The 13,944-nt window shown below is 39.9% G+C and overlaps 2 protein-coding genes across 2 annotated transcripts in view; one reads left to right on the forward strand and one right to left on the reverse strand.

Annotated features, from left to right (window-relative positions):
* The window catches only part of LOC101007196 (zinc finger protein 506), a 504,157-nt gene that overhangs the window by 392,500 nt on the left and 97,713 nt on the right, over positions 1 to 13,944 (forward strand).
* Positions 13,658 to 13,944, reverse strand: part of LOC103881154 (zinc finger protein 253) — a 33,513-nt gene continuing 33,226 nt past the window's right edge. Inside the window, 2 exon segments of the mRNA XM_031660352.1 lie at positions 13,658 to 13,806; positions 13,808 to 13,943. Coding sequence (XP_031516212.1) covers positions 13,749 to 13,806; positions 13,808 to 13,943 — 194 coding nt within the window. The 3' untranslated portion in view covers positions 13,658 to 13,748.

The raw sequence follows: 13,944 nt of genomic DNA on the forward strand, positions 1-13,944 counted from the left end.
CCCGGACAGGGCCACTAGAGGGCTACTTGGTCTAGCGGTAACGCCAGTGCCTGGGAAGGCACCCATTACTTAGCCTACCTGGAGAGGGAGTCTCCCTTCCCCCCGCCCCGGGGAGTTAGAGAAGAGTCTGCGCCACTGCCTCTTGTGGAAGGCCTGACATTAGTCAGGCCCGCCCGCAACCATCCGGATACCTAACCATCTCCCTGTGATGCTGTGCTTCAGCGGTCATGCTCCTGGTCTGCTTTCATGTTCCGCCCTGCACACCTGGCTCCGCCTTCTAGATGGCAGTAGCAGAATTAGTGAAAGCACTAAAGTCTTTGAAATGCAGAGAAGAAATAATGACGTAAGCTGTTCTCTCTCTCTCTCCACCTCGGCTACCATACAGGGAAGGGCCCACTGTCCGGTGTACACATGACTCGCGTGACCTTACCTATCACTGGAGATGGCTCACACTCCTTACCCTGTCCCCTTGCCTTGTATCCAATAAATAACAGGGCAGCCAGGCATTCGGGGCCACTACTGGTCTCCGCGACTTGGTGGTCGTGGTCCCCCCGGGTCCAGCTGTCTTTTCTTCTATCTTTGTCTTGTGTCTTTATTTATAAGATCTCTTGTCTCGGCACATGAAAAGAAAAACCCACAGGCCCTGTAGGGCTGGACCCTATAGTGAGGATCTTCCACTTTCCCTTTTCTCAGAACTAAAAGTCTTTTAGCACAGGTACCACCCCTAGAGTGTCCAGCACACCAACATCAGCCTGGAGACCACGTCCTCATCAAAGGATAGAAAAAAGGAAAACTTGAGACAGCCTAGGAAGGCCCCTACCTCATGCTGCTACCCACCGAGACTGCCGTTTGCACAGCAGAAAAAGGATGGACACATCACACCCAAGTCAAAAAAGCATCATCATGTTCAAAATCATGGGCCATTGTTCCAAGGTGAAGCCCTACCAAATGAAAGCTAAGAAAAACTTAATCTATCTACCTTATATTCCTTTAATTACTCCCCATCTTTTTTTTTCAACTTTTTTTTATTATTATGCTTTAAGTTCTGGGGTACATGTGCAGAATATGCAGTTCTGTTACAGTTATACACGTGCCATAGTGGTTTGCTGCACCCATCAACCCGTCACCTACATTAGGTATTTCTCCTAATGCTATCCCTTCCCTAGTCCCCCACCCCTCGACAGGCCCCAGTGTGTGATGTTCCCCACCCTGTGTCCGTGTGTTCTCATTGTACAATTCCCATTTATGAGTGAGAACATGTGGTGTTTGGTTTTCTGTTCTTGTGTTGGTTTACTGAGAATGATGGTTTCCAGCTTCATCCATGTCTCTGCAAAGGACATGAACTCATCCTTTTTTATGGCTGCATGGTATTCCACAGTGTATGTATGCCACATTTTCTTTATCCAGTCTATCATTGATGGACATTTGGGTTGGTTCTAAGTCTTTGATATTGTGAATAGTGCTGCAATAAAAATATGTGTGCATGGGCCGGGTGTGGTGGCTCATGCCTGTAATCCCAGCACTTTGGGAGGCCAAGGCAGGTGGATCACGAAGTCAGGAGATCAAGACCATCTTGGCTAACATGGTTAAACTCCATCTCTACTAAAAATACAAAAATTAGCTGGGCGTGGTGGTGGGCACCTGTAGTGCCAGCTACTGGGAGGCTGAGGAAGGAGAATGGCGTGAACCTGGGATGTGGAGCTTGCAGTGAGCTGAGACCATGCCACTGCACTCCAGCCTGGGCATCAGAGCTGAGACTCCATATCAAAAAAAGGTGTACATGTGTCTTTATAGTCATGATTTATAATCCTTTGGGTATATATCAATTAATGGGATTACTAGGTCAAATGGTATTTCTAGTTCTAGATTCTTGAGGAATTGTCTGTCTTCCACAATGGTTGAACTAATTTACACACCATCAACAATTGTAAGAGCATTTCCTATTTCTCACACATCCCTCCTCAGCAGCATCTGTTCCTGATTTTTGTAATGACTGCCATTCTCACTGGTGTGGGAATGGTAACTCATTCATGAACGATTTTGCATTTTCTCCTAAACTTGACCAGTGATGATGAGCATTTTTTCATGTGTTTTGTTGGCCCACATAAATGTCTTCTTTTTTTTTTGAAGTGTCTGTTCATGATACCTTGCTTTTTGATGGGGTTGTTCGTTTTTCTTATGGAATTTGTTTGGATTCTTAGATTCATGGATATTACAACCCTTTGTCAGAAGAATAGATGCAAAAAATTTTCTCCTATTCTGGTTTCCTTTCAGTCTGATGATAGTTTCTTTTTTTTTTATTTTGAGGCGGAGTCTCATCTATCCTGGGCTGGAGTGCAGTGGCGGGATCTCTGCTCACTGCAAGCTCAGCCTCCCAGATTCATGAAATGTCTGGCTCAGCCTCCCAGAGTAGCTGGGACTACAGGCACTTTCATACTCGCCCGGCTGGATCTTTTTGTACTTACAAGTAGAGGCGGGGTTTTCACCCGTGTTAGCCAGGATGGTCGATCCCTGACCTTGTGATCGCCCGTCTCGGCCTCCCAAAGTGCTAGGATTACAGGCTTGAGCCACGCCCGGCCTGATGATAGTTTCTTTTGCTCTGCAGAAGCTCTTTAATTAGATCCCATTTGTCCAATTTTGGCTTTTGTTGTGTTGCTTTTGGTGTTTTGACATTGAAGTCTTTGCACATACCTATGTCTGAATGGTATTGCCTAGGTTTTTCTTCTAGGGTTTTATGGTCTTAGGTCTTACATTTTAAGTCTTTAATCCATCTTGAGTTAATTTTTGTATAAAGTGTAAGGAAGGGTCAGTTTGGTTTTCTGTATATATGGCTAGCCAGTTTTCCCAAGCCATTTATTAAATAGGAGTCCTTTCCACATTGGTTGTTTGTGTCAGGTTTGTCAAAGATCAGATGGTTGTAGTTGTGTGGTGTTATTTCTGAGGCCTCTGTTCTGTTCATTGGTCTATATATCTGTTTTGATTTACCAGTACCATGCTGTTTTGATTACTGTAGACTTTTAGTATAGTTTGAAGTCAGGTAGCATGATGCCTCCAGCCTTGTTCTTTTTGATTAAGATTGTCTTACGGCTATAAGTCTTTCCTGGTTCCATAGGAAGTTTAAGTAGATTTTTTTTTCCAGGAATTCCTCAGTAGAAGAATGTTAGTAACTTGATGGTGATAGCATTAAATCCTATAAATTACTTTGGGTGGTATGGCCATTTTCATGATATTGATTCTTCCTGTCCATGAGCATGGAATGTTTTTCAATTGTTTGTGTCCTGTCTTATTTTCTTGAGCAGTGGTTTGTAGTTCTTCTTGAAGAGGTCCTTCACATCCAACCATGGGTGTATATTCCTAGGCTAATTTTATTCCCTTTGTAGCAGTTGAATAGGAGTTCACTCATGAGTTGGCTGTCTTTGTTGTTATTGAGTATATAGGAATGCTTGTGATTTTTGCAGTGATTTGTATCTTGAGACCAGCTGGAGATTGCTTATCCAGCTCCTGAGAGATTTTAGGGCTGAAACTGATGGGGTTTTTCTTTTTTTTTTGAGGCGGAGTCTTGCTCTATAGCCAGGCTGGAGTGCAGTGGCCGGATCTCAGCTCACTGCAAGCTCCGCCTCGGGTTGTGCCATTCTCCACAGCCTCAGCCTCCCGGTAGCTGGGACTACAAAGCGCCCGCCACCTGCGCCCGGCCTAGTTTTTTGTATTTTTAGTAGAGGAGCGGGGGTTTCACGGGCATTATGGGATGGTCTCGATCTCCTGACCTCGTGATCCGCCCGATGTGGTATAAAGTGCTGGGGATACAGGCTTGAGCCACCTGGCGCCCGGCCATTGTTGGGTTTCTAAATATACAGATCATGAGGCCGAAACAATTTGACTTCCTGCTTTCCTAATTATGAATACCCTTTATTTCTTTCTCTTGCCTGATTGTCCTGGTCAGAACTTCCAATACTATGTTGAATAGGAGTGGTGAGAGAGGGCATCCTTGTCTTGTGCCGGTTTTCAAAGGGAATGCTTCCAGTTTTTGCTTATTCAGTATGATATTGGCTGTGCATTTGTCATAAATAGCTATTATTATTTTGAGATACATTCCATCAATACATAGTTTATTGAGAGCTTTTAGCAGGAAAGGGTGTTGAATTTTGTCAAAGGCCTTTTCTGCATCTGTTGAGAATATCATGTGGTTTTTGTCATTGGTTCTGCTTATGTGATGAATTACATTTATTGATTTGTATATGTTGAACCAGCCTTGCATCTGAGGGATCAAGCCAACTTGATCTTGCTGGATAAACTTTTTGATGTGCTGCTGGATTCGCTTTGCCAGTCTTTTATTGAGGATTTTTGCATCGATGTTCATCAGGGATATTGGCCTGAAATTTTGTGGGTTTTTTTGTTGTGTCTCTGCCAGGTTTTGGTATCAGGATGATGCCGGCCTCATAAAATGAGTTAGGGAGGATTCCCTCTTTTTCTATTGTTTGGAATAGTTTAATGAGAAATGGTACCAACTCCTCTTTGTACCTCTGGTAAAATTCGACTGTGAATCCGTCTGGTCCTGGACTTTTTTTCGTTGGTAGGCTATTAATTACTGCCTCAATTTCTGAACTTGTTATTGGTCTATTCAGGGATTTGACTTCTTCTTGGTTTAGTCTTGGGAGAGTATATGTGTCCAGGAATTTATCCATTTCTTCTAGATTTTCTAGTTTATTTGCATAGAGGTGTTTATAGTATTCTCTGATGGTGGTTTGTATTTCTGTGGAATCAGTGGTGATATCCCCTTTATCATTTTTTATTGTGTCTATTTGATTCTTCTCTCTTTTCTTCTTTATTAATCTGGCTAGCAGTCTATCTATTTCATTTATCTTTTCAAAAAAACCAGCTCCTGGATTCACTGATTTTTTGAAGAGCTTTTCGTGTCTCTATCTCCTTCAGTTCTGCTCTGATCTTAGTTATTTCTTGTCTTCTGCTAGCTTTTGAATTTGTTTCCTCTTGCTTCTCTAGTTCTTTTAATTTTGATGTTGGGTTGTGATTTTAGATCTTTCCTGCTTTCTCTTGTGGATATTTAGTGCTGTAAATTTTCCTCTACACACTGCTTTAAATGTGCCCCAGAGATTCTGGTACGTTGCGTCTTTGTTCTCATTGGTTTCAAAGAACATCTTTATTTCTGCCTTCATTTCATTATGTACCCAGTAGTCGTCCAGGGGCAGGTTGTTCAGTTTCCATGTAGTTGTGCGGTTTTGAATGAGCTTCTTAATCTTGAGCTCTAATTTGATTGCACTGTGACCTGAGAGACTGTTATGATTTCCATTCTTTCCCATTTGCTGAGCAGTGTTTTACTTCCAATTATGTGGTCAATTTTAGAATAAGTGTGATGTGGTGCTGAGAAGAATGTATATTCTGTTGATTTAGGGTGGAGAGTTCTGTAGATGTCTTTTAGATCCACTTGATCCAGAGCTGAGTTCAAATCCTGAATATCCTTGTTAATTTTCTGTTTCATTGTTCTATGTAATATTGACAGTGGGGTGTTAAAGTCTCCCACTGTTATTGTGTAGGAGTCTAAGTCTCTTTGTAGGTCTCTAAGAACTTGCTTTATGAATTTGGGTGCTCCTGTATTGGGTCCATATATACTTAGGATTATTAGCTCTTCTTGATGCCTCAATCCTGTTACCATTATGTAATGCCCTTCTTTGTCTCTTTTAATCGTTGTTGGTTTAAAGTCTGTTTTATCAGAGATTAGGGTTGCAACTCCTGCTTTTTTTTTTTTTTTTCACTTTCCATTTGCTTGGTAAGTATTCCTCCATCCCTTTATTTTGAGCCTATGTGTGTTTTTGCATGTGAAAAGGATCTCCTGAATACAGCACACTGATGGGTCTTGACTCTTTATCCAATTTGCCAGTCTGTGTCTTTTAATTAGGTCATTTAGCCCATTTACCTTTAAGGTTAATATTGTTATGTGTAAACTTGATCCTGTCATTATGATGCTAGCTGGTTATTTAGCCCATTAGTTGATGCAGTTTCTTCATAGTGTTGATGTTCTTTACAATTTGGTATGTTTTTGCAGTGGCTGGTACCAGTTGTTCCTTTCCATGTTTAGTGCTTCCTTCAGGATCTCTTTTAAGGCAGGCCTGGTGGTGACAAAATCTCTCAGAATTTGCTTGTCTGTAAAGTATTTTATTTCTCCTTCTCTTATGAAACTTAGTTTTACTGGATACGAAATTCTGGGTTGAAAATTCTTTAAGAATCTTGAATATTGGACCCCATTCTCTTCTAGCTTGTAAGGTTTCTACAGAGAGATCCACTGTTAGTCTGTCGGGCTTCCCTCTTTCTCTCTGGCTGCCCTTAACAATGTTTCCTTCATTTCAACCTTGGCGAATCTGATGATTATGTGTCTTGGGGTTGCTCTTCTTGAGGAGTATCTTTGTGGTGTTCTCTGTATTTCCTGAATTTCAATGTTGGCCTGTCTTGCTAGGTTTGGGAAGTTCTCCTGGATAGTCTCCTGAAGAGTGTTTTCCAACTTACCTCCATTGTCTCCATTACTTTCAGGTACCAGTCAAACATAGATATGGCCTTTTGACATAGTCCCATATTTCTTGGAGGCCTTATTCATTCCTTTCTATTCTTTTTTCTCTAATCTTTTCTTGCTTTATTTCATTAAGTTTATCTTCAATCCCTGATATCCTTTCTTCTGCTTGATCAATTCGGCTATTGATACTTGTATATACTTCACAAAGTTCTTGTGCTGTGTTTTTCAGCTCCATTAGGTCATTTATGTTCTTCTCTAAATTTGTTATTCTAGTAAGGAATTTGTCTAGCTTTTTTTCAAGGTTCTTAGCTTCCTTGCATTGGGTTAGAATATGCTTCTTCAGGTCAGAGGAGTTTGTTATTATCCACCTTATGAAGCCTACTTCTGTCAATTCATCAAACTCATTCTCCATCCAGTTTTGTTCCCTTGCTGAAGAGGAGTTGTGATCCTTTGGAGGAGAAAAGATGCTGTGGTTTTTGGAATTTTTAGCCTTTTTCCGCTGGTCTCTCCCCATCTTTGTGGATTTAGCTACCTTTGGTCTTTGATGTTGGTGACCTTCGGATGGGGTCTCTGAGTGGAAGTGCTATTCCTTTCTGTTTGTTAGTTTTCCTTCTAACAGGCCGGTCTGCTGCAGGTCTGCTGGAATTCGCTGGAGGTCAACTCCAGACCTTGTTTGCCCGGGTATCACCAGCGGAGCCTGCAGAAGAGCAAATTTTGCTGCCTGTTCTTTCCTCTGGAAGCTTAGTCCCAGAGGGGCACCTGCCAGATGCCAGCCAGAGCTCTCCTGTATGAGGTGTCTGTCGGCCCCTATTGGGAGGTTTCTCCCAGTAAGGATACATGTGGGTCAGAGACCCACTTGAGGAGGCAGTTGGACTCATAGCAGAGCTGGAACGCTGAGCTGGGAGGTCTGCTGAACTCTTCAGATCTGTCAGGCAGGGACGTTGAAGTTGGCTGAAGGTGCTCCATTCCAGGAAGATGGGGTTTTATCTATATAAAGTCCCGTACTGGGGCTGCTCCCTTTTTCTTCAGCGATGCCAGGCCCAGAGAGGAGAAATCTGGCAGTCTGGCCACAGCGGCCTTGCTGAACTGTGGTGGAATCCGCCCAGTTGGAAGTTTCCAACGGCTTTGTTTACACTGGAGGAAAAAATCGCCTACTCAAGGCTCAGCAATGGTGGACCCCCACTACTACTAGTTTTTTCTTTTCTTTTTTGAGATGGAGTCTCGCTCTGTCACCCAGGCTGGAGTGCAGTGGCGCAATCTGGGCTCACTGCAAGCTCCGCCTCTCGGGTCTCCGCCATTCTTTTGCCTCAGCCTCCCAGTCACTGGGACTACAGGCGCCCGCCACCATGCGCGGCTAATTTTTGTGTATTTTTAGTGGAGACAGGGTTTCACCATGTGAGCCAGGATGGTCTCGATCTCCTGACCTCGTGATCCGCCCACCTCGGCCTCCCAAAGTGCTGGGATTACAGGCCTGAGCCACCGCTCCCAGCCATATTTTATTAATATTTTTGTATAATTTTTATTTCAACCATAATAAAGTGCTGGGATTAGAGATGTGAGCCACTGAGCCTGGCCACATAATCCTGTTTCTATGTAAAGTGTAAAAAAAATTAAACTCATAGAAGCAGAGAGTACAATCATGGAAAAAAAAAAAAAATCCCCTCTGGGTTTTTTGTCTGGTTAAGAGACATTCTTCATAATCATTCAGGAATTATATTTTCTTTCATCTTCTGCATCCTCCTGTTCTTCAGTCAATGGATGAAAAAAGATACAGAGGAGACACATTTGCCTTTTATCCACTTCACTTCTCCTCACTATTAGTCAATGTAAGTACGGCTAAGAATAGCAGTTTTCTGGCAGGACAGCCACTTCGCAGCGATAAATAACACACTGAAAAAAAAAACAAGTATAAGCATATGCATCAATAATGCTTGTGGTAAAATAAAGATTTATTTTGTTGATTTGTATTGAGTTCCTGTAATATTTGATCAAAAGCTAGCAAATATACAGCAGAAAAGGAATATCATTTTAAGTAGAAACCCTGGGAAGCCCCCTGGAAAATACTCCCTTTGAATACTTTAGCCAGAATTTTAGATTTCAAAAGGTCAAGTGAGCAAAACCCAAATCTTGTCTTTGTTTCTTTTGTTAATCATCTGGCCATTTCTAAAAGCATGGTAATTATGCCAAGCCATTGAAAAGATGTGGTTTTGATTAATTTTATCTCATTTCAAATGTTTTCTCTGTTGTTTCATGTTAATCTAAAAGAAACGGCCTACATAACTATGTATTCAAGAAGTATTCATATTAAGATGTTTATAGTTTATTACAGTATAGTAGAATCCTCTATAATTAGAAGTTAATTATTTATAAATTTATTCTTTTTAAGGTTTTTCAAATGTGAAAAAAAATTAGGTATGCCTTTGGAAATCAGTTCAATTCTAGGACATTACCCACTGGTCTTCATGGTATTTCTGTAATGAATAGTGTAAACCTGGGTCACCAGAATGGTGCAGACATGCTGATTGAATTAGAATGAGTTCAGCCTTGATGGGAGACTATCAGTATCCCAGAGGCTGATCATTCACTACAGCTTGCTAAATGTTGTTCTGTAATACCAGTGAGCACTTTTACCCAGGTTACCCTTGTCCTCCCATTAATGTGGTCCTGTTGTGGTCTCCTGTTTCTCTTAGCTATCCCAGATGAGAGGTGATTATTTCTTGCATAAATAAGATTCCCTTTTTTCCCTCTGCCATAGGATCCGCTTATTCTCCCTACTGGAAGCAATGTGCAGGAGGCAGGAATGATGACAATATACAAACATGTTTCCTGCCATGTGGCCACTATAAGCAGCTTACAGTATGTTCCGCCTAGAAATCACTTAGACTTTCAGGCCAGCAGAGGTATTTTTCTATGTGTCTCTTTCTCTTAAAAGCACCTCTAATTAAGTTTGGCGCAATCAGGATAATCTCTATTTTGATAAACACGAAGTCAACTCATGAGTGACCTAATTTTGTGAGTGATTTCCCACCACAGTCACACTTTTTTTTTACACTCAATAGGAATGTATTACACAGCAGGTGTGCAACAGACTGGGAATCCAGGGTATTATCACAACAACCTCTGCCTCCCAGGTTCAAGTGATTCTCCTGCCTCAGCCTCCCGAGTAGCTGGGACTACAGGCTACTCGGGTGCTGAGAAAACTGGCTAGCCATATGTAGAAAGCTAAAACTGGATCCTTTCCTTACACCTTATACAAAAATTAACTCAAGATGGATTAAAGACTTAAGTGTTAGACCTAAAACCATAAAAATCCTAGAAGAAAACCTATGCAATACCATTCAGGACATAGGCATGGGAAAGGACTTCATGACTAAAACACCAAAAGCAATAGCAACAAAAGCCAAAATAGACAAATGACATCTAATTAAAATAAATCATGCTACTATAAAGACACATGCACACTATGTTTATTGTGGCACTATTCACAATAGCAGAGACTTGGAACCAACCCAAATGTCCATCAATGATAGACTGGATTAAGAAAATGTGGCACATATACACCATGGAATACTATGCAACCATAAAAAAGGATGAGTTCATGTCTTCTGCATGGACATGGATGAAGCTGGAAACCATCATTCTCAGCAAACTATCACAAGGACAGAAAACCAAACACCGCATGTTCTCATTCATAGGTGGGAACTGAACACTTGGCACTTGGACACAGGGTAGGGAACATCACACACTGGGGCCTGTCGGGGGGTGGGGGGCTGAGGGAGTGATAGCATTAGGAGAAATACCTAATGTAAATGAGTTGATGCGTGCAGCAAACCAACATAGCACATGTATACTTATGTATCAAACCTGCTCTTTGTGCACATGTACCCTAGAATTTAAAGTATAATAATAATAAAATAATCACAAGTAACAGACTAAAAAATAATAATTAACTACTTTCCAGTTTTATTCATTACAAATATTAACTAACATCTTTTTCCTGGCTTAAATTATTTTTGTACCGTTTTATACATTCACACACACATAGAACAATAAAAACATATCCAATTATTCAATTTTAGTTGTTTTTATTAATATAAACCTTAAAAATGATTTTTTTTTTCCGTTTGAAAAGGGCTTTTATTGTTGTACTCAAGAGTGTTATTTCTGGAGACAAAGTTGCCTGTGCTTTAATAGGCATTTTCTGGGAAAAATCTGAACCATAAGCCATAAAATTTTACATTAATAAATTCAAGACAAAGTATAGATTTGCTTTCAGCATTTTTGAGATGTTTAGTTTTCTATTAGTCATGCTATTAAAATAATTTTTGTTTGAATAATTGCTTTTCTGATAATATGTACAAACAGACGTCATAATTTTCTTCCACCTAAGGTTTATCTTCAGAGTAATTTGTGTATAGTTAACTCTATGTAAATTAACACTAAAAGTCTGTATGTTTGCAGGCAGAGAGACCACATGTTCAAAGAAAACTATATAACAAATATTTACTAATTTTTCAGAACTCAGAAATGTAAGAATTTTTTTATATTTCTTTCTCTTTTTTTGAGATGGAGTCTCTCTCTGTCATCCAGGCTAGAGCGCAGTGGTGTGATCTCAGCTCACTGCAACCTTCCCTCCGGGGTTCAAGCGATTCTCCTGCCTCAGCCTCCAGGCGTGCACGACCATGTCCAGTTAATTTTTGTATTTTCAGTAGAGACGGGGTTTCACCATGTTCGCCAGGCTGATGTTCAGCTGTTGACCTCAGGCATTCCACCTGCTTCACTAAATTATGCACTAAAAGTGTATAATTACACTGTTTGTAATACAAATGATAAATGCTAGAGGTGATGGATATCTTATTTACCGTAATGAAATTTCTACATATTGTATGCCTGAATCAAAATATGCCATATAAGGCATAAATATATACACATACTATATACCCACAAATACTAATAATAAATTTCAATAAGAAAAAAATAGACAGGGTTTAGCGGCTCATGCCTGTAATCCCAGCAGTTTGGGAGGCCAAGATGGGCAGATCACCTGAGGTCAGGAGTACATGACCATCCAGGCCAACATGGTGAAACTCATCTCTACTAAAAATACAAAAATTAGCCAGGCATGGTGGCGCACACCTGTAATCCAAGAACTCCCAGGTTCAAGCAATTCTTTCTCAGGTTCCTGAATAACTGGGATTACAGGCATGTGCCACCATGCCCAGCTAATTTTTGTATTTTTAGTAGAGATGGGGTTTCTCCATGTTGGTCAGGCTGGTCTCGATCTCCTAACCTCAAGTGATTCACCTGCCTCAGCCTCCCAAAGTGCTAGGATTACAGGCATGAGCCACTACGCCCAGCCCATAAAACTTTATATTTAAAAAACCATAAACATTATATTAAAACCTGTCTAAACTAATAAATACACCTGGCCATATTTTAATAATTTTAACTATAATTAATAATTTTTCTCTCACATAATGTAGAAAAGCATTACTCTGAAACCCCACCTTATTTTTTATCTTTATTAATTAATTCATTATGATTTTTGGAAAAAAAGTTTTCAGATGTTCTGCACACATGTTAACGTAGGTTAGGCCATTCAAAAGACATTCAAAGCATCAACATTAAGTAATAGGCTAGAATCATACAAATGAGAACATGAACCCCCACCTTATACATTACTTAACTACAAAAAGCCTCTCCACATATGTTTTCATCATGCATCTTACATTTTAATGTCCTTACTCTTTTATAGAAAAGATCATACATAATGCCCAACTAGTAAAAAACAATAATATCTCTAATGCAGCATCAATTGATCATATGCTTTCACATGTGAATACAATAAAAATAAAATCACAGCATAAAGCAATGTGAAAGCTTTATTACATCATTATTCACTTTTCAAAAAATTTTTTCAAGGAAACAAGTATACTTTCAATGTAATTACAGTGCTTCAAAAATCCACTTTTTTAAAAGTTATGTAGAAATAATTTAACAGCTGTAGCCATGGATTAGTTTTTATACTCAAAATTCTGATTTAGTGTAATGTCTGAACTGTCAGAACCTTAATTATTCTATGGAAAATTCTCTGGTATTTACATAGAATCAATTTTGAATTAGTTTTTCATATTTGCTGCATCTGCAAAAATATATTTTAGTATAAACCCTCTGGTGTTTTCTAAGCTGTAGTTTTTGGGAAAAAAAGTCTTTCCAAATTCATTACATTTGCAGGACTATTCTCAATATAAATTTGCTTGATTCCCTCAAACAAAGCTTGAGCAACTGCTTCAGGGTTTTCCTCTAGTACAAAATGTGGGCAATAAGATCTGTGACACAAGTAAAGGCACTACTACCCCCTTTATATTCGTAATGGCTGTCTTCAGAATAAATATTCTTCTTCACTTTAAAGGCTTCTATTTTCTGAAACATTTTTTTGACAGTAATTGCACTTAATGCTTTATTAACTATGAACCTTCTTCTGTTGAGTAAGATATGAGTAGGCATTAATGGTTTTTCCATATCCTTTGTACAATTTTTCTCAAGGATAAGAGCTTTCCTGTGAAATATGGTATAAGCACTAATAAAATATTTTGCCACATTCTTCACACTTACAGTTTTGGATGTATGAATTATATTACCTACAATCATGTGTTGACAACCACATAAACACTTTGTCATGTTTTATACATTTCTAGGGTCTCACACTAGTATAATTTATTTTTACGTACAGGGAATTTGGAGGTGTTGGTAAAAGCACTGTCGCATCTTTCAGGTTTGTAGAGTTCCTCTTCAGCATGAATTATCGCCATGTCTCTTAAGAATTAAGAACTTGTAGCCAGGCATGGTGACTCACGCCTGTAACCCCAGCACTTTGGAAGGCCAAGGCAGGTGGATTACCTGAGGTCAGGAGTTCGAGAGCAGCCTGGCCAACATCGTGAAACCCCATCTCTACCAAAAATACAAAGAATTAGCCAGGCGTGGTGTTGGGCACCTGTAATCCCAGCTACTTGTGAGGCTGAGGCAGAAGAATGGCTTAAACCCAGGAGGCAAAAGTTGGAGTGAGCCGAGATCATGCCATTGCACTCCAGCCTCGGTGACAAGAGTGAAACGCCATCTCAAAAAAAAAACAAGGAATTGAGAAATTGTTATAGGCTTTGCCACATTCTTCACACTTGTAGGGTTTCTGTTTGGTATGAATTATGTGTAATAAGGGTTGAGAACTTCCTTAAAAAGCTTTGTCACATTCTTTATATTTGTAGGGTTTATGTTCGATATAAACTTTCATATTTAGTCAGAGTCGAGGACTGGTTAAAGGCTTTCCCACATTCAACACATTCATAGGGTTTCCCTCCAGTATAAATTATTGTATGCTAATTAAAAGTGGAGGAACATTTAAAAGATTTGTCACATTCTTCACTATG

This window comes from Papio anubis, chromosome 20, assembly GCF_008728515.1.
Source record: "Papio anubis isolate 15944 chromosome 20, Panubis1.0, whole genome shotgun sequence".
In the NCBI taxonomy this organism is placed as follows: Eukaryota; Metazoa; Chordata; class Mammalia; order Primates; family Cercopithecidae; genus Papio; species Papio anubis.